Source organism: Cervus canadensis, chromosome 22 (assembly GCF_019320065.1).
Source record: "Cervus canadensis isolate Bull #8, Minnesota chromosome 22, ASM1932006v1, whole genome shotgun sequence".
Classification (NCBI taxonomy): Eukaryota; Metazoa; Chordata; class Mammalia; order Artiodactyla; family Cervidae; genus Cervus; species Cervus canadensis.
In genome coordinates, this window is record NC_057407.1 from 42677329 (window position 1) to 42697127 (window position 19799).

General features: G+C 46.9%; 1 protein-coding gene across 2 annotated transcripts in view; it reads left to right on the plus strand.

Moving 5' to 3' along the window:
- The window catches only part of IRAK2 (interleukin 1 receptor associated kinase 2), a 52896-nt gene that overhangs the window by 22057 nt on the left and 11040 nt on the right, over window positions 1-19799 (plus strand). The window contains exons 3-9 of one of the 2 annotated variants that reach the window (XM_043442170.1): window positions 4541-4687; window positions 10600-10691; window positions 12536-12730; window positions 12813-12877; window positions 15177-15291; window positions 16830-16939; window positions 18891-19086. In XM_043442170.1, the coding sequence (XP_043298105.1) occupies window positions 4541-4687; window positions 10600-10691; window positions 12536-12730; window positions 12813-12877; window positions 15177-15291; window positions 16830-16939; window positions 18891-19086 (920 nt within the window). The remainder of the gene's footprint in view (window positions 1-4540; window positions 4688-10599; window positions 10692-12535; window positions 12731-12812; window positions 12878-15176; window positions 15292-16829; window positions 16940-18890; window positions 19087-19799) is intronic. The other variant, XM_043442171.1, reaches the window with a different exon arrangement.

Below are 19799 nucleotides of genomic sequence, written 5' to 3' on the forward strand. Positions count from 1 at the left end.
AGCAAAAGTGTGCCCTGCACCTTCCAATTCAGATCGGGCACTAGCAACCCAAGAGTCAAACTGAAGATATGTCATATTTATTTATTGTCTGCATCTCAAAACCATCTGAAAACCCACAGAGTGCTGAGACGGGGGTTTCACAGGAAACTGAAGCTTCTCAATTTGATTTGCTACCGCAGGCCTGAAGCTGGACTCCGTCAGCTGTCCTCTCTGCCCTTGTGTGTGACTGGGTGGGCCTGGGGTGGACTTCAGCTGAAATGCTCTGACGAGTTCAGTTTCAGGCTGGAGCCCCCGCTGGGTGCCACAGGACTGTTCCCTCCCCGTGGGTGTGTGCCCCAGCCCCACATGTTTGCGCAGATCGCAGCGCCGGCTGTAGGCTCCTGCACGTCACTGCACACTCTCCTTAGGGTGAGAATGTAACAAAGCCGTTTCTGTTCCTGAGGGTGGAGGCCAGAGAGGTCAGCCACAGATGGGTGGGTGGCCTTGGTGTTCCTACCAAATAGATCTTGACCGAAGGGCAAAGGTCTGTGCAGAAAAGGAAAGGGGAAAGGGATAGGTCACTGAAGTGAGGTCAGGCCGGAATGGTCACCTTCACTCCCGTTTGGCTGATGACGAAACAGGCTCAGCCAGGCCTCGGATGGGGAAAAGGTGCCAGCTGGGAGCAGGTGGGACCTTTAGAAGCTGATGTATCCGGGAGCAGCTTCTGCTGTGCTGGGCTGTCTGGGATCCCCTTCACCAGCAGGTCCGACTGGCCCAGTGCAAGGGGAACTGGGGCCACAGAAGAGCCACCTCTGGCCCTGTGCATCATACACAGATGTTGTCATGAGGACGGCTTGGACGTGGCCCTTTGAGAAATGAGACCCACGCGAGGCAGTTGGTGGAGAGCGGGGTGTGTCAAGGGGCCATCTCCGCGGGCCAGAGAGGGGAGAAGAGGGCTCTGAGAGGCCCGGAGGCCCCTTCCTCCTAGGGTGTTCGCTTCTGCTCCGTATCTTCCCAGGAATCAGTGTTCACCACTGGTGACTGTCCCTGTTGTCAGTCTCTACAAGAAACTGTGTCACCCAGAACCTGAGGAAGGCAGTGTATGACGCGAGCAAAGACATGGGAGTCCGTGAATCCTGGGGCAGGGCTGGCCTTGGGGAGGAACCTCACTTCTGGGATCACAGTTTGGGCCAGAAGGGCCTCTCCCTGATGGGATTGGCAATGGGGGCAGCGTGGTGCCTGAGAACCCCAGGTGGGGAGAAATGAAGTGTGTGACCTCTGGGGGCCCCCATATGGGGTGGCATGAATTTCAGTTTGGGAAGAGGGCAGTTTCAGTCTGGGACGATGAAAAAGTTTTGGATGGGTGATGGTGATGGTTGGACAACAGTGTAAATGAACTTGTCTTTTTAAAAATAATATTTATTTATTTATTTGGCCGTGTCGAGTCTTAATTGTGGCCTGTGGGCTCTTCATCGCAGGCATGCTGGCTTCTCTCTAGCTGTGTCTAGTGTAAATGCAGTTGACGCCACTAAACTGTAAAATTATTAAGATGATAAATTTTATGTTTTATGTATTTTACCACAACTTTAAAAAAACAAGTGCAGGAAAACAACAACAAAAAATTGTAAATGATTCAGAGTTATGTTAAATGAAAAAAAAAAGACTCCAGCCCTACATTCTTTACACTGAGTATGTGGGCTGCTTAAGAGATAACCCATGGGACTTCCCGGGTGGTCCAGTGGCTGGGACGCCATGCTCCCAATGCAGAGGGCCCGGGTTCGATCCCTGGTCAGGGAGCTGGATCCCATGTGCTGCAACTAAAATCCTGCATGCCACAACGAAAATCGAAGATCCCACATGACACAACTGAGCCCCAGCGCAGCTAAATAACAAGTCTTTTTTTTTTTTTATAGAAGAGATAACCCAGTATCTAAAAAATATAATACCACCACCACCAATGAAGTTCCCATGTTTTGAGTTAACTGATGTTAACATGTGCTGACTCCTCTGGTCTCATGGAAGTTGTCCAAAGCCAACACAGCTAGGAGGTGATGAAACTGGTGTCCGTGCCAGAACCTGGACTCTGAGCAGCTAAGCTCTGCTACTTCTTTATGAGATAAAAGCTGTCTTATAAGATGCTGTGCTGTGCCTACTTTCTCAGTCATGTTCAACTCTTTGTGACCCCATGTACTGTAGCCTGCCGGGCTCCTCCGTCCATGGCAATTCTCCAGGCAAGAATGTTGGAGTGGGTTGCCATGCCCTCCCTCCTCCTGAGGCTCTTCCCAACCCAGGGATCAAACCCAGGTCTCTCGCACTGCAGACGGATTCTTTACCATCTGAGCTACCAGAGAAACCCATGAATACTGGAATGGGTAGCCTATCCCTTCTCCAGGGGACCTTCCTGACCCAGGAATTGAACTGGGTGGATTCTTTACCAGCTGAGCTAACTGGGAAACCCATCTTATAAGATAGTTCCATTTAAAGGAGTAGTATAAAAAAATAAATAAAAATAAATAAATAAATAAATAAAGGAGTAGTATATCAGTGCCAGTAAAGGAAACAGGGAAAAAGTCACCCATTATCCCTCCTTCGGCCTTCTGGATACTTTTGTGCATTCCTTTTGGCCGTTCCTCACTTGCTCCCACCCTGTACCCTTTGTCCTGCTTTTCCTCGGGTGGGGCCGCCCCAGAGCCGAGCCACCTGCAGAGGGGAATAGGAGTGCTGAGGACATTGCATGTGAGTGGTTCTGTCCTTGCTGGGTGAATGACAGTGAAACCAGCCACAGGTGTGACTCCACCAGCTCTTTGGCTGGGAACAAACCATTTCACGCATCTGAGCCTCAATATGCTCAAAAGTAAAAGGCAGAGATATCTGTCAACCACCAGAGATTGTTGAGAACATCAAATAAATCTGTATGGCCTTCCACGTGCAGTGCCGTGAATTTAGGCCTTATTATTGTTCTAGTCCCAAAGCTCCTGTGTGAGAAGTTTGGTCCCGTGGCAATGACCAGTTTTATTTACTGAGAGACACAGTTTGTGTGTGTGCTCAGTCGTGTCAGATTCTTTGTGACACCATGGACTGTAGCCTAGCCTAGGAGAATTCTCTATCCATGGAATTCTCCTAGGCAAGGATACTGGAGCGGGTTGCCATTTCCTCCTCCAGGGGATCTTCCAGACCCAGGGATCAAACCTGAGTCTCCCGCATTGGCAGGCAGACTCTTTACCGCCGAGCCGCCCCAGGGAGCCCCAAGATGCAGTTTACCTGTTGGAATAAACGCTCCTGCACACCCGAAGGCTGGAGGTGTTTTGTTGAAGCCCCACCTGCTGCCCATGTGAGAAAGAGCGAGTGGCCAGTCTTCCCCACACTTCGGGGCACTCTGATTTTTTGATTCTCAAAAAATACGGGTCCACCTCCCACCACCAGGAGGTGAAGGGCCTTGAATGCAGGGCTGTAGAATTTGGATTTGGTCTGGGAGGCAGTGGGGGGTGGGGGGTGGGTGTCAGAGGGTTCATGTGGGGAGTGTGTGTTTTATCCTGGAAGTGGGGAGTCAGAAGGGCTCTAAGCAGGGAAGTGGCAGGGCCAGGAAGGTATCTCAGTAAGATGAGGCCTGGGGAGGGCTCTGGAGGCCACTGGAGCTGGAGGCCGGGACCAACCTGAGAGGACGGCAGTGCTGGGGGAGGGGAGAGGAAGCCGGTTCTTAGGAGCAGGCTTTGTGGAAGCTGGTGGAGACACACCCTCCAGCACCTTTGGGTTTCCCAAATCACTGCAAAGAGGAAGTGATTACTCTCAAAAGGCAGCTGACCTCCACCCAGGCTCCTTCAGCAGGTCCTGCCTACTCAGGCTGTGTGATCGCGGACAAGCCACTTAACCTGCTCTGGCCTCAGAGTCCTCATCTCCGGCAGGATGCACTGAAGGACCCTGGGAGGATTTCATGCTTGCAGAACTGGGGCTGACCACACGTCATGGCTCACAGTTGACGTGGCTGCTATTTTCAGGCTTCCCATCTCTAAAACAGGGAAGGATGCACGTGTCTGCACTGCTCATGGAAGGGGAAGCTGGAAGACTAGCAGTCCTTTTATACTTAGGGGCTCAACTGGGGACTCAGCGGGGTGGAGGTCTTTGAGTTCCCCCATGTGTCCAGGGGACTGCATGGTCTACAGAGCCCTTTCATGTCTGCACTCTCATTCCCTCCTCCCAACAGCCCTGTGAGGGGAGCAAGCAGATGTTATCATGACTGTCAGTTCTGTCTCATAGGTGAGGAAACAGGCTCAGAGAAGGAAAGTGACTTATCTAAGGTCATATAGCTGGTAGGATTGGAAGTCAGGTATGTCTGACTCAAGAGTGTCTGAGCTGGATGGTCGCAGAGATTGTCAGGTCCAAGTGCTATACCTTACACGTGGGGAGGCCAAGGCCAAGGGAAGGAAACAACTTTCGGGGGCACATGAATTTAAAGCCAAGCCCAAACTCCGAACCAAGTCTTCTGACTTCTCCATCCAACCTCTCGATGGCTAACCCACTTCATTGAATGATAATAGCTTGCTTTCTTCCTACCTCATTTCAGGGAAACCAGTTCTTGAAATCAAGTCTTCCATCCCAGACTTCTTGGACACTGTGAAGCCAGGAAAGCCTTTGGCAGCTTCTGTAAGAAACACTGAGGATGAGCAAGAAACGGGGCAGCCTGTGAGGCCACCCACCTTTCCAGGCTCAGGTAGTTTTAATTAAACTTAATTTTTCAATTTAAAGGAGATTTATTTAAGGAACTGTTTTATCTCTAAGGCTATTTAGCTCAGAGTATAATAGCAAAAAATTGGAAACAACGAGTGTGGGTGGCAAAATTAATCACAGATGGTGGTAACAGTAAAATCCTGCTAACAGTGATGTAGGGATGTATATACATGGGCTTCCCTGGTCAGATGGTAAAGAACCTGCTTGCAACGTGGGAGACCTGGGTTCCATCCTTGAGTTGGGAAGATCCCCTGGAGGAGGGTATGGCAACCCACTCCAGTATTCTTGCCTAGAGAATCCCCATGGACAGAGGAGCCTTGTGGGCCACAGTCCATAGGGTTGCAAAGAATTGGACATGACTGGGCAACCAAACACAACAGAGCACATGTATATACACATGGAAATATGCTCGTGATATGTTGATGTTAAAAATGTCGGGTGACAGAAGGATATATGCCATCTATTACCTTTTTTTTTTTTTGTTTGGCCTCACTGCACAGGATGTGGGATCTTAGTTCCCCAACTAGTGGTTGTTCCCTGAATTGGCAGAGCAGAGTCTTAACCATTGGACCACCTGGGAAGTCCCCCGTTTTTGTAAAAAGGAAAAAGAAACTCAGTTACAGAGGGCTTTGTATGTGTTACACACCGTTCTAAATTTACCCTTCAAAGATGTTGACCTTTTTAACCTCCAACTAACTGTAGGAGTTTGGTATTATTTTTCTCTCCATTTCACAGATGAGGAAACTGAAGCACAGGAGAAGTTATCATCATGTGTGATAAGGAATCATACACCTTGGAGTTGCCACCATGTAAATGCTCATTAAACGTTAGCTGATCTTACGAACATTCCAAGCACCCCAGCTAGGTTGAGTCTAGAAAGTTAATTCTAGGACAAGTAGTCTGAATTATTTCCTATAGCCTACCAAGTTCATATGCTACGGGCCCAGGTATTTTACCTTTGGTTCCCCAAGACCCAGCACAGGCTCTGGGCAGGGAGCCTAGTGACCTCTTCATCTGCTCTCCCCAGGCCCCTGGCCCTTGCAGCGATGTTGGGGGTTGCCAAGGGGTGCCGCCTGCCCGACAGTCTTCCTCCCCTCTGCCTGGCACAGATCTGCTGCTTTGTTCTGTGGCGTTTGAGTACGGAGCGTGAAAGTGACTTGCTCAAGGTCATGTGGGTAGGAAGTAGCATCTGAGCCATGTGATTTGAATGCTCATGTCCCCAGCCACTGCACACACCACTACCCCAAAGCCCCTCAACCCACTTTAGTTGTCTCCACCTCCTTGTACCCGGGGAAGGACTCAGCCAGCAGGTGACTTCCGCAGGGGACCTGTTCTTCATGCCATCCTTCCCACATCTCCCCTGGAGTCCCACCCACCTTCTGTTGTTCTGCAGTCTCCTGAGTAGAGAGCTGGAGACCCCAAATCCATGAAACCTCCCAAATTCGTTGTTGTGGCCCCCGAAGCCAGGGTAAGTGTCAGCTGAGAGGAGCCAGCGTGGGCTTTTGCATCTGGCAGACCTATATTTGAATCCCAGCTCTGTCCTCACCGGCAGGAGACTGACTACCTTAGCCTCTCTGTACCTCATTTTCTTCATCTAGGAAACGGACATAATAATAGAAACCACATCATCCTGTGTGGGAAGTAATCAAACACCTTGGGGTTGCCACCATGTAGATGCTCATTAAGCATTAGCTGATCTTAGGAATGTTCCAGACACCCCAGCTAGGTTGAGTCTGAAAAGTTAATTCTAGTCCAAGTAGTCTGAATTATTTTCTACAGCTAAAGAGTTTTTTTGTTAAGGACAGAAGTCTGATCAGTGATGAAAGATAAGGGGATATGGTCCTAAAGCTCATATGACAGTGGTTGATAGCCAAAGGGAAGGAAAATAATGAAATAGGGAAATTCTAGGAGAGTGCAGGTGAGGCTAGAGAAGGTTACTGATATAGCAGCTTCTTTGGAGGTTCCTAAGCTTGGCTGCTGTGAAAACAAGCACTCTATGTCTCTACCAGCCTTTGCACCCTTCGCTTTCTTGAATGGCACTTGGGAGGAAATGTTCTTAGGGAAGTCAGGACGATAAGTATCTGTAGACAGAGACAGGAAGTCTATTGTCTATCTTTGCCCAAGCTGAAAATATGGGTGTGATCATTAATTTCCTTAAGTAATCCAAAGCCAGTCTTCTCTTGGGAAAACCCCAAGGTTCTGTTGGGCCCCAGAGTTCCAGCTGTTTCTCTCATAGGAGTGGAGAATGTGGAGGCAAAGGTAGCTGGGGAGGAGGACTGACAGGTGGGAACGGCGCCTCCTGGCAGTCACTGAATCAGCTTGACAACCGAGGGCGGAGGGCTCTTGGTAGCTGGGGAAGGAGACATAACCTGTCAAAACTCCACGGCTGACCAAGCGGTGGGAGTGGGATTCAGCTCATGTGAGTTGTTCCAGAGTCCACATCTTAACCTCTGTATCTCCTGGTCCTCTGGCAGTAGGTGGGAAGGAAGTAGGGAGAGACATGGAGAAGGAAAATACACAAGCAGATGAGCCATGGACAAGTTCTCAGGACCTCCTTAAACAAATACTCAAAGCTAGATTTCAGGTAAAAGGGCCCTGAGTGGCTGAAATAACTGTCACAAAGCCTTACCTATAGGAGAGGCATCAGCTGTTCATCAGAATTGATTTGCTCTCATTCTGTATGTAGTTTTACCAGCCTTGGTACCCCATATAAACCAGAGGCTGATCTTTGTGCTTTATGCCATCTTTTAATCTGGAAAAGAACTCTACAAAGAATGGACTATTACTGTTTTCTTTTCTTGTTGTTGTTTCTTCATTTTCACACCTGAGAACACTGAAATGAGGCACAACTCACCCAAGTTCAAATCTTTAGCAATGACAGAGCCAGGGCGGGAGCTGGGTTCTGTCTGCTACCAAGAAAGAGATGGGGAAGCTGTCGAGACTGACGCACTGCCTGCCACAGGGAAGGATCCAGAAAACTCCAGAATGAGATACAGCACCCTGCCTGCAGTGACGCAACTCAGCAGGACGAGATTTCGGTGCATCCTGCTTGAGCAAGCAAACATTCTAGAAAGATTTCTGTGGGAAATGGCACGTGAAAGATGAACTCTTAGTGTTTTGGAAATGACATTTGTGTAGACCAGTGTCTTCCATGAGTGTTTCCAAAGAAAGCAAAGGCTTGTTCTTACCTGATTTCTCAGCCTTGCAGTACTGGCCCAAATTCCACTCCCTTTTCCCCCACTCCCCACACCAGAGAGATAAACAGACTGAACCACCCCTAGTAGCTCTCCTGTGTCACAAGAGCAGGCCTCAGTGATCCCCCTCCACTGAGAGGCCTGGTGCAGCCCCCAGAGCAAACCCCAGGAATCAGACCAGAGAATCATGGCTGTGTGAGGCCCGTGCGGACCTTGGTGTTGCTGGGCAGTGGGGGAGGGTGAGGGACCATGTGTGTAGCCTAGGGCGGCCACCCCGGGGTGGGAAGAGCGGATTGTGCAGATATGCAGGAAAGAAGCAGCAGGGGAGTCGAGTTGGCCTGGAGCAGCTGTTCCCAGAGTGTGGAGCCTCTGCCCGCCAGTGTACATGGAACACAGGTGACAGAGCATGTATTACATGCACAAAAGACTAGGGATTCAGTGCTGAATACTTCAGATGTGAATTAGAGCAGAGTGAAAGAGAACATCGTGGAGCAGCACGGACGCGTGACCCACACCCAGGAGGTGGACAGCTGTGATCACTGTGACTCAGGCCAAGGGCGTTGAGCCGAGATGGCAGGGCAGCGGCGGAGGCCTCTGAAGATGGAGCAGCTGTGGGTGGAGCACCCACCCAGGGAGCCTCCCCTCCGCACCCAGTCACCAGGGGTGGGGTGGGGTGGGAGCCGCTGTGGGAAGCTCAGCCTGGGGCAGATGCACAGAGGGATTTGAATGAGCAGCTGGTCTCTGGTCAGTGATGCCGCCAGCCGCTGGTCTGCACTGTGTTGCTGGTTTTACCTAATTTGTTTTACCTTTTTATTTTTCTAAATTGAAGTATAGTTGATTTACAATGTTGGGTTGGTTTCAGGCATACCGCAGGGTTATTTAGTTATACAAATATATATTTCTATTCTTTTTTTTCAGGTTATTTTCCCTTATAGGTTATTACAGAATATTGAGTATAGTTCCCTGTGCTATATAGTATGTCCTTGTTGGTTATCTATTCTGTATATAGTAGTGTGTATCTGTTAAACCAAGCTCCTAATTTATCTCTCCCTCAACCTTTTCCCTTTCATTTTTTTTAATGGCTGAGTAAAAATACCCCATCTTTCTTTACTCATTTATTCTGGTGTTATTTTTTCCTTTCTATTGGTCAAAAGTTTAATATCCATGTCTGAGCTATAGCTCTTATTACGAAGTTCAGTTTAAGTTGAGGTGTACTGATGGACAGAGAGAGTATGTGTGACTGTGTGTACACCTGTGTATTTTGGCGGGTGTTTGTTGTTACTACCCCCATTCTGGGGGTCTCTGATGCAGTGTGGGTGTACCAACATGGTACCTTCTCAAGTGTAGTCCTTTCAAATATAGCCAGTGCTGGAAAATATGGGAAAAAAAAAGAAAAGGGAAACAAAAAACAAAGAAAAACTCTAGAAGCAGCAGAAAACTCAGGGAGAGAGGCTTAGGGTGGCCCCTCTTTTCAGAGAATGGAAGAGCTTCAGACTTTGTATCAGGTGAGTTTTGTTTAATTAGCTGCCTGGGTAAATAGTTTTGAAAAGCTGGTTCTAGTTTCACCAGGGTGCTGTTTTCAGTCTTCTGAATTAATTTTTATGGCCAAAGTTCTACATCAATCACTCCTTTCCTGATGATGTAGGCCAGACATAATTGAAGCAGGTGGATTTTGTCCGCAACCCTGGGGCCAAAGTCAGGTTCCCTTGGAAGGGCCGGCTCCCTGTTACACAGAGGCCAGCCCTGCGGTAAGACCACTTGGGTATTTCCAGATGATGACATCCGAATCTCTGGCTTCTGGCCAAGGTCCACTTTCACGTGTCTCTTGTGAATCTTCTCCATTCACTAAGGGAGTGAAAGCACAAACTCTGGAGCCACTGACTGGGTGTCTTTGGAAAGGTGGGGTCACCTCTCTGTGCCTTAGTTTCACCACGTGTAAGGAGTAGATGATGAGTCCGTCTCCTGGAACTGCCGTGAGGGTGAAATGAGTTAGGTCAGGGGGGCGCTGGGAGCAGAGCCGGGCATGCTCTCAGTGTGTGCTAACTGAGCCTGCCTGGAATGTCTACCGCAGCCTGGGCTTTCCCGCTGCCATACCTCCTCGTGGGCTGGTTCCACGGCCTTGGCGCCCTCCCTTCCTCACAGCTACTTGTTGCAAACGTTTCCCCCTGTTGGAGGTCCAGGTCAAGTGTCCCTTCCTCTGTGAAGCCTTCCTTGATCTCACAACTCCCTGAGGCAGACTTCTCTCGCCTCTCCCCTGGGAGGCTGGTTATTGCCATTCCTGCCACATGGAAGTTTCTAGAAGTCAGGCTCCGTAGCTGATTCACTTGTGTCCTTCTCAGCTGTTTTCGAGGGAGCTGGGTTTGGGCTAGGACTCAGAAGGCACAAGGAGCTCCCTTTGAAGGCTGACTCTGCCACTTACCATCAGTGTGACCCGGGGCCACTAGCTGCCTCCAGTGCCTCATTTCCTCCTCCTGTCATGGGGAGTTTGTATGGGACCAACCCACAGGGCTGTCGGAAGTCTTCCACAGGGTAACATGTGAGCAGCCTGTAGGCTAGTGCCTGGGTGTCAGGAAATGGCTGCTGTCATGATCGACAGTGTCAGTGGTGTGAACGAGATACTGGCTGGGTCTGGGGACCAGTCAGGGACCCCTCCCACCTTCCTCCAGCAGCTGAGGTCTGATCCACTGTCTTTCCTTTCCAGGACCTGCTGCAGCCAGAGTCAGCCTCCCAGCCTCTCCTGAACATGCCTCTCCTTCCTTAAAAACTGACCAGCCTGCCTCAGCTGATTCAAAGGTAAAACCCCCACCCTGAGTGTAACCCCCGGCTTTCTTTCAAAAATGCAACGTGTTTATTCCCTGAGACCAGTTTGCGGGTTAGAGGTCAGAGTGAAGGGGAGAACCCCATCGAATTACTCTAAACTTCTAAGACTCTTAAGTGCTGACCCTCAATAAAACAGGAGAGAGGGTCAGGGAGAGGGTGCACTTTAGTTTTTAATGAGCTTTTCCATTATTTGTGTTTAAATGAGAGCTGATGATTGGCATCCTCCTCACCCCCTGAAATATCTTGGCGGCAGTAGTCATTTGCTTAGAACATGCCTTCCCTCCAACCTTTTTTCAACAAAAAAATATATCTGATTTATCCTGAATTTTTATGATTTGGGTCCAGGGTCACAAGTGACTTCTGTGAATGTTAAGCACTTTTTGCCTTTCTAGGCTCTTTCTTTCATTTAAAAATGTTTTTTTAAAATCATATTTTATGACTGCAGTGGTATAAAGATGAACATAATCCAAGCTGGATTAAAAATTTCAACATTTTCTTCGAGGTGAAAAGTACACTTTTATTCTTTAGACTTTGAAAGAAATTATGTTAAGACATTTTCATGGTGCCTGGCAGGGAAGCCAGTGCTACACAGATCTGGTCAGTGGAGCTCTTTCTTAAATGGGACTGTCACCTAAGCAAGGAGGTTTATATTTTAATAATTAATCATTTTTAAAGACAACTGAATAATTGAGAGAATAATCATGAAGTAATGTTAAGAGAAAACACCAGAAATCAAAACAATATGTGCGATATGATCTCAGTTTTTATTTATTTATCCTTTATTTTTCTTCTTTTTTTTGGCTGAACTGCAGCTTCTGGGATCTTTAGTTCCCAGACCGGAGATCAAATCCATGAACCCTGAAGCCGAAGTGCACAGTGCTAGCCACTGGACTTCTAAGGAATTCCCACAATCCCAATTTAAAAAAGAAGTCCTCATATATCTAACTGGCAAGAATTACACCAAACTTTAATAACAGTTAAAAGGATAATGGGATCATGCATAGTTAGCCCCCGACTCTAATTCTTTAAAACTGTTTATAAGAGCATGCCGTGCTGTGCGTGCATGCTCAGTCGTGTCTGACTCTTTTATGACCCTGTGGACTGTAGTCCGCCAGGCTCCTCTGTGCATGAGATTTCCCAGGCATGAATACTGGAGTGGGTTGCCATTTCCTGCTCCCGGGGATTTACCTGACCCAGGGATTGAACCACATCTCCTGCGTTGGCTAGTGGGTTCCTTACCACTGTGCCACCTGGGAATTCCTTATAAAGCATATATAACTTTAAAAAATGGAAATTTATATTTACCTATTTTAAGGAGGGCTGCTTTTCTTAGACTTACATAGGTTATGTGGACCTGTATCCTGCTTCTCAGCATGTATACCATGTGTAGGATCAGGGGCACCAGCCCAGCCACTGACCTGGAGTGGAATCTGACTTCAGTTGTTTGACCCTCTGATGCTCACCTTTGTAAACTGAAAATAAAAAATAAAGGAAACATTGACCATGGGCTGGGAATACTCACATTGTAGTTAATCTATAGGTAGAAAGGTAATTCTACCTTTCAGGGTACTATGATTATCTTCATTTTTGCTGATAAGGCAGTGAAGACTCAGAGAGGTTAAATAACTTGTCCAAGGTCACAGAGTAAGTTAGAAGTGGAGCTGGGATCTGTCCTTTTTGTATTCCTCCTCACTGGATGAGATGATCCCATTCACCCCTCAGCTCTGCTGTTCTGAGATTCCCTGAGGTAGTAGGGAAAATACTACTTTCCATATTAATTCCATATTAATCTCTGTCTCTTCTCTCTGAATTTCCAGGATTTCAGTGCCTCCATTCCTAAGCAAGAGACACTTTCAAGCCTCGCTGAAGATGACCTTTTCTGGAGTGAGGTAGATGTGATCCAGGCAACTGATAACTTCAACCCAAGCCACAAAATCAGTGAGGGGACCTTTGCTGACGTCTACAGAGGGCAAAAGCATGGCACACCGTTTATCTTCAAGAAGCTCAGAGAGGTGGGCACTTCTTGGTTCCCAGTAAGAGGTGGAGGCTGCATGGTGAGGCTGGATTTTCATGTTTCAATGTCTTTTCCCACAGATGGCCTGTTCAGGTCCAGGATCAATTGAGAAATTCTTCCAGGCAGAGATACAAATTTGTCGCAGGTAAGCCTCCTGTTTGGAAAATACTTTGTTTGATAGTGATGACAGCTAACCTGTATATAGTGCTTCCTGTGTGGCAACATGTTTAAAGCAACATGTTTTCTTTATGTAATCCTCACAAGAACCCTATAACATGGCTACTATTATCACATTATTTTACACATAGACAAATTGTGGCACAGAGATGTTAAGTGTTTTGTCCAAGATCACACAGCTAGTATGTGGCAGAGCTGAAATTTGGTTGGTTGATCTGACTCCTTCCATGCTTTCTCTCTGTAGCCACCGTATGCATGGATTAGAATTATAAAAGAACCTCGGCTTACTTGGCTCAACTCCTTCCTTCCAGTGGGGGAAGAATCTGTTTCTGTCCCATTTTTTGAGATGGACAGAAATGTACTGATTCTAACTCTAAAAGCAAGTGACGACCCACAGGCTCAGCCTGGCCTAGCTCTGTTTTAATGGCCTGAGAGCTAGGAATAGTTTTTATGTTCTTAAAGGGTTAAGCAAATAAAAAGAAGATAATTTCATGACACATGGAAAGTACGTAAAATTCAAATGTCAGCATCTATAATGAAGTTTATTGGAACCCGGCTGTGCTATTTATTTCTGTGTCATCTGTGGCTGCTCCTTCGTGATCGTGCACAGTAGAGGAATGGCGCCAGAGGCCAGATGGCCTACAGTGGCTAAAATATTTACTGTCTAGTTTTTTTATAGAGAAATTTTGCTTACCTCTGGTCTTGAGCAATAAGGACCTTCAAAAGTCATCCTCAAACCTGCATTTTACAGATGACAAAACTGAGGCTGGAGAAGTAAAGTGAACCTCCCGTCACAGAGCTTAGTGGGGGCAGGGGGACTGGGAAAGAGAGGGGGAGGACACGTGCAGACCTGGACACTTGTCCCGTCCCTGCTGTCACTGCCTGTTGGGTTTACAGCACGCACACCAGGCCTCTGCAGTGTGCTGGACGCCAGCGGCCATTCAGGCTGGCGAGTCACTCTCTGAGTTTCTCTGCAAAGTATGCAGTCTCAGGCAAGCAGTGTGTGATGATTGTGGTGTATTTTAAGAACTAAAGAAAGTTTTAAAGAGGAAAATAGAAACCACCGATTTTCCATAGCATCTGTAAATTACTGCTACAGTATTCAGATTTTTATATATTTTCTTTAGTCCTTTTTCTCTTCATGTATATGTATGACTACACCCAAACACACACACAATACATATATACACACCCTTATCTACACACACACACACACGCACACACACACATACACACACACTCTTAACGGAAACTGGAAATCTGATTCCCTCTCCATCTTGGTATAGTGCCTTCCTGGAGTAAGCAGTAACTGCTTCATTCATTCACTTGGCAAATGTGAGTCATCAAGGCCTTTCTTGGTTCTTGGGAGTGCAGACATGAAGAAAACACAGCCTCTGCCTTGGGGAAGTTTATGGTGCCGTGGGGAGAGCGAAATGTAAATAACTAATGATGGTGAAAAGTGTGCAGGAATACAGTAGGATGGCCTAATGGGAAGTGGAGAGGGGCTGAGGGATCTGGCAGGAGGGCCTTGAAACTGTTTGGGAGAGTCCATCAGGGTCTGCCTCGAGGTGGAGGAGGGGAGAATGAAGGGGGTGTTTTGAAAGCTATTTATGACAATGAAAGGTGACTAATTAGATGGGGGAGGTAAGGAGGTTCCTAGGAAATTGGATGGTTGGTGGTGCCCTTGGTTGAGCAAATAACTGAGGCTGGAGAATCAGGTTTGGAACTTGTTGAGTCTAGGTTGTTCACCCGGAACATTGGGATGCAATTTGACATTCAGGTCTGGACTGTGGGTTGGACCTGCAGAGATTTAGGGGTGGTCCTCATAGAGAGGGTGCACTTTGTAGAGGTGAGAGACCCCTGATAGAGAAGCTTATAAGATGAGATGATGAGCCCATCCCGGGAGACTCAGGTTTCAGAGAAAGGCCAAGGAAGAGGGTCTTAGTGGGAAAGGCCAAGGAAGAGCTGTCAGAGAGGTAGGAGAGTCGGGAGGGAACAGTGACTTTGAATCCACCAGAAGAGGATTTTGTGAAGAATCACAGGTGGTTGGGATATCATGTACTTCAAGTTCTTTGCTTTCAAGCTCCTTGAAGGCATGCAATTATCATCTCTCTACCCTCAGGAGTAAGAGCATTTCGTACGTGGGAGCTTCCTGGTGGCCTCAGGGGGTGGACAGGGCAGAAGAGGTGGAGGAGGTAGGAAATGGAGCAGTCTTTGATTATTCTTTCTGTCTGACTCCTCATGCCGGTACTGATGCCTAATTTCAGATGCTGCCACCCCAACGTCTTACCTCTGCTGGGCTGCTGCACTGGAGAACAGTTTTACAGCTTGATATACCCATACATGGCAAATGGTTCTTTACAGGACAGACTCCAGGGTCAGGTAAGGGGCTGGGTCATGGTCAAAGAACAGGACTAGGCAGCACTCACTTACAGAATCAAGGATTAAGGACTTAAAGGAATCCAGAGGCGAAGGGAGCCATTGAGAGGCCCTTCGAGGAGAGGAGTTGGGCCAAGATAGATAAGATCTGGCTAAACATCTTCAGGAAAAACTTATTTAAAAAGTTTTTTGACAAAGAGGCATTTAAGTCAAGAGTAAGACAAAGGTAACCCATAGTGCTATATTATCCAGTTTTGTTCTGAAGGTGCAAGCCAATGCACTAGGACAAGAAAAAGAATGAACAGATACAGAATATGGAAAGTGAAGGTAAATTTTTCTTAAAAATGATATTCTAATAAATTGCTATTTGTTTGTGAATGTGTGGAATATTTATGGAGAGATAAAGGAAACTGGTGCCTTGACTGCCTCTGGAGAGAACTACATAGACAGGGCTCAGGTTGGGAGACAAACTTTTACTACATACTCATTTGACCTTTTGCATATCATACCATATGAGTGTTCTATCTATTGTTATGATTTTTAAGGCAAACAAGCCTCCTTCTCATAAAGTCCTCAGAGTGACAAAAGTTATTCCACAACAGAATTATTGCTTCCCTTGGGAGGGATCAGACAAAGTGGTTATTCACGGTATAATAATGATTGTTAGCTTTGCTGAGTTATCACATTATACCATGATAATGGCTTTGTACATCTCCTTCAGGCCTTGCCACAACCCCAGAGGTTCCCCCATTTTCAAAAAGAGGAGCCTCTGCCACAGAGAGGCAAAGTAACTTACCTAAAGAAACATAGCTGATGTGTATCAGGGCAAGAGTTTAAACGAGGTTCATGTGGCTCCAGATTCCAGAGTCTTTGAGAAGAAATCTGTTAGCAAGGCCAGTTCTTAGAGAATATAGAATCTAAGAGGTCATCTACAAAATAAGAAGGGATTTTTCTTGGACATTCAGTCTTAGAACAACAGTGGAAGTATAGAGGGCTTTAGACCACCCATAATCTCTATCAGCTCTTGTGAAATCTCTCCAAATACTTATAAAATCAGCTCATGTGCTTGATGTGCCAGCACAAGGTCCCTAGCTCCTCTCCCAAGCAGCCCCTCTTAGAGAAGAATTCCAGAACTGCTGCATGATAGTCATGATAAAAATAGCTGCTATTTATTGAGCACCCACTCTGTGGCAGGCACTATGCTGGGGGCATACCATTCACTCCTTTGAATCCTTACTACAACCTTAAAGCATAGGGATTAACGTTTCTATTTTATATCAGAAAAAACTGAGGCTCAGAGACGTTGAGTGTCTTTTCCAAAGTCACCCAGCTAGCGTGTGTCTGGGCTGGGATTTATACCTAGATCTGTCTGATGTCAAAACCAGCTCCCTGCCAGTAAACCATGCTGGCTGAGAGCCCTGTTGTAGGGGACCTGAGGGCTGGAGGAGAGACAGGAGCCCAGAACTCTGCCACTTTAAAGGCCATTGAGACTATAAGAAGGCACAGATGTCACTATTTTCTCCTCCTTTTCTCTCTCTTAGGGTGGCTCAGACCCCCTCCCCTGGCCCCAGCGCATCAGCGTCTGCTCAGGACTGCTTCACGCGGTGGAGCACCTGCACAGCTTGGAGATCATCCACGGCAATGTCAAGAGGTGAGAGAGGAGGGCTGGGCCCCGCCTAGGGCTGGGGTGACACGGACGAGGCCACGCACACTGCTGGGTCCCACTCCTCTCCCTTCGTCTCTCTTTTCTTTGACTTTCTCTCCCCTCCTTGCCTCTCTTTGCTGTACCCTGAAACGTCAGTGTTTCTAGGTTGTACTCTGTCTCTGGTTGCTGTCAGCGTGGCTGCCTCTCTCCATGTTTGTCTTTCTCTAACAAAGGTATTTCCCCAACAAGTTTGTTGGTATTTCCCCACAAGCCTTCCATTCCCCTGCCATATTTCACTTCCCCTCCAGCAGCTGATCGGGACTGGGTCCTCGAGCTGTGGGCTGTGACCGCCAGGCTCCCTGGGCTTTTGAGACCTGCTCTCATTTGTGCATCTGTTGTCACAGATACGGTGACACAGGTTAGGTGTGTGCCCCAGCATCTCAGTACCATGCTCCCAAGACTGGAAACATGGAGATGGATTCCAGAAGATACCAGAAGATCTGGCAGCAGTGACCTCGAAACCATAGAATTCGCACTTCCCCAGAGTTGTGTCCTCTTTTGGCCAGTGGAAACCCTTTCCTCTTTTCTCCCCCCTGATTTTTATTGAATTGCGCAAACAATTGTAATAGTAAGAAAGGAAGTGAAGGGGCCAGAGGCCTTCCTGACCCTGTCACTGTGACTCACCACATGGCCTCCATTTCTCTGCTGTTTTTTTTTTTTTTTTCCAGCCCCTGCCCGCACAGATATCTCAGCCCCAAGATAGCACCATTACCTGATTACCAACTCATAGTCTCTTTTTCCCCATGACTTAAACATTTCCTCACGTTGCATGTCATCAATTTTTTGGTACTTCTTAGTCTTCCATTGAAGGTATTTGCCCATAATTTACATAACAGCTCCTAATAGCCGATATTGGAATTGGTCTCTACTTTTTTTGGGTGACAAAATGAAAGGCTTTGTTGAAAAGGGGTGTTTAAATGAACAGCAGCAGGGTCAGGGACCCCATGAGAACTGCCCTCTGTATCTACTTTTTAAAAACCATTTAGGGTTAGTTTGAATATTTCTTTTAAAGGTTTTTTTTTTTTTTTTTTTTTATGTGGGTCATTTTTAAAGTCTTTATTGAATTTGTTACGATATTGCTTCTGTTTTATGTTTTGATTTTTTTTTTGGCCATGAAGCATGTGAGGTCTTAGCTCCCTACCCAGGGATTGAACCTACACACCCTGCATTGGAAGGCAAAGTCTTTTTTTTTTTTTTAACTTTTTGTTTTGTATCGGGGTATAGCCGATTAACAATGTTGTGATAGTTTCAGGTGAACGGTGAAGGGACTCAGCCGTACATATAGATATCCATCCTCCCCCAAAACCCCCTCACACTGGAGGTGAAGTCAATCACTGGACCATGAGAGAAGTCCCCAGTTTGAATATTTTTATACATGTAGGTTAGTTTTTAAAAATTAAATTTTTTTCCTTTGGAGTACTTTCTGAAAGGATTCATTCCTGTAGATTAGATGCTTAAGTCTAAGTATATTTTTACTGTTCATCTTATTCCCCATGATCTGAGCAGGTTCAGTCCCAAAGAATGCTGACGTTTAGACTTGAGTCAGCAAGGCCATAGCTGGGGGTTGGAACAGCTTCAGAAGAGATGGAGCCAGTACAACCTCTGGGCTCAGGGCTGACATCCATGGGGATAAGGATGGCCGTACCTCTCTGGCCACCAAATGCCATTTCTGGGGCAGCAGGGCTGGTCTTAGCTTCATCCCCATTTGCTGGTGGAGGTGGGCTCCCAATTCCCACCTACCCCTATCAGGACTGGCTCATAAACTTGTTGAGGGTCTTCAGTGACCCTCACTTGCTGGCACTGCTCACTACTAAGTTGCTTTCCAAAAGGGTCTCCATGGCAACCTCTTCTTGTCCACCTCCAAACAAGAAGGTTCTCTCTGCCTTCTTTCCCACAGCTCCAATGTTTTGCTAGATCAAAACTTCACCCCCAAGCTGGCTCATTCGATGGCTCACCCATGTCCTGTCAACAGAACATCAAAATACACCATGATGAAGACCCACCTTTTCCAGGCCTCCGCTGCATATCTTCCGGAAGATTTCATCAGAGTGGGGCAGCTGACAAAGCGAGTGGACATATTCAGCTGTGGAATAGTAAGAGCTTCCTTCTGTGCGCAAATCAAGGCCTGCACACATCTGTCCTTCCCATGGCCCCTCTGTAAGCACAAACTAGAAATGTTCCATGAAGTACAGCAGGAGTTAGCAAACTATGGCCCACAGGTCAGAATTGGCCTACGGCCTATTTTCTATGGCCTATAATTAAGAATAGTTTTTACATTTATAAAAGACTGAATAGTAACAACAAAAGCAATAATAAAAGAATGTGTGACAGAAATTGTTTGTGGCTCACAAAACCTAAAATATTTACTGTCTAGGTTAGAAAGTAAATATCTCTAGAAATACTTACTTTCTAGAGAGAGTTTGCCAACCCTTGAAGTAAAGCTCCCCCTCCCCATGAGTGTCCAGATTCTAATAGGCTACAGATAGCTTCTGACTTCCCTGATGTGCATTCTGCCTGCCATCTAATTATCCACCCACTTGTCTATTTCTTCTTGTTTGTTCATCTGTCTGTTTAGTCCATCTGTCCATCAGTTCAGTTATTATCTAACATTCATGCAACAGCCACCCATCCATTCAGAATCTATCCAGCCATCCAACCCATGTCCTAATCACCACTGCTGTCCATCATTACTGTGTGCCAGGCACTTGGAATATAAATGTAACTAAAACACAGTCCCTCCCCCAAGAGTTCATGGTCTGAGTCTAGCAATCTCCAAAGCACATTTCTATAAAACACCAGTTCCCTG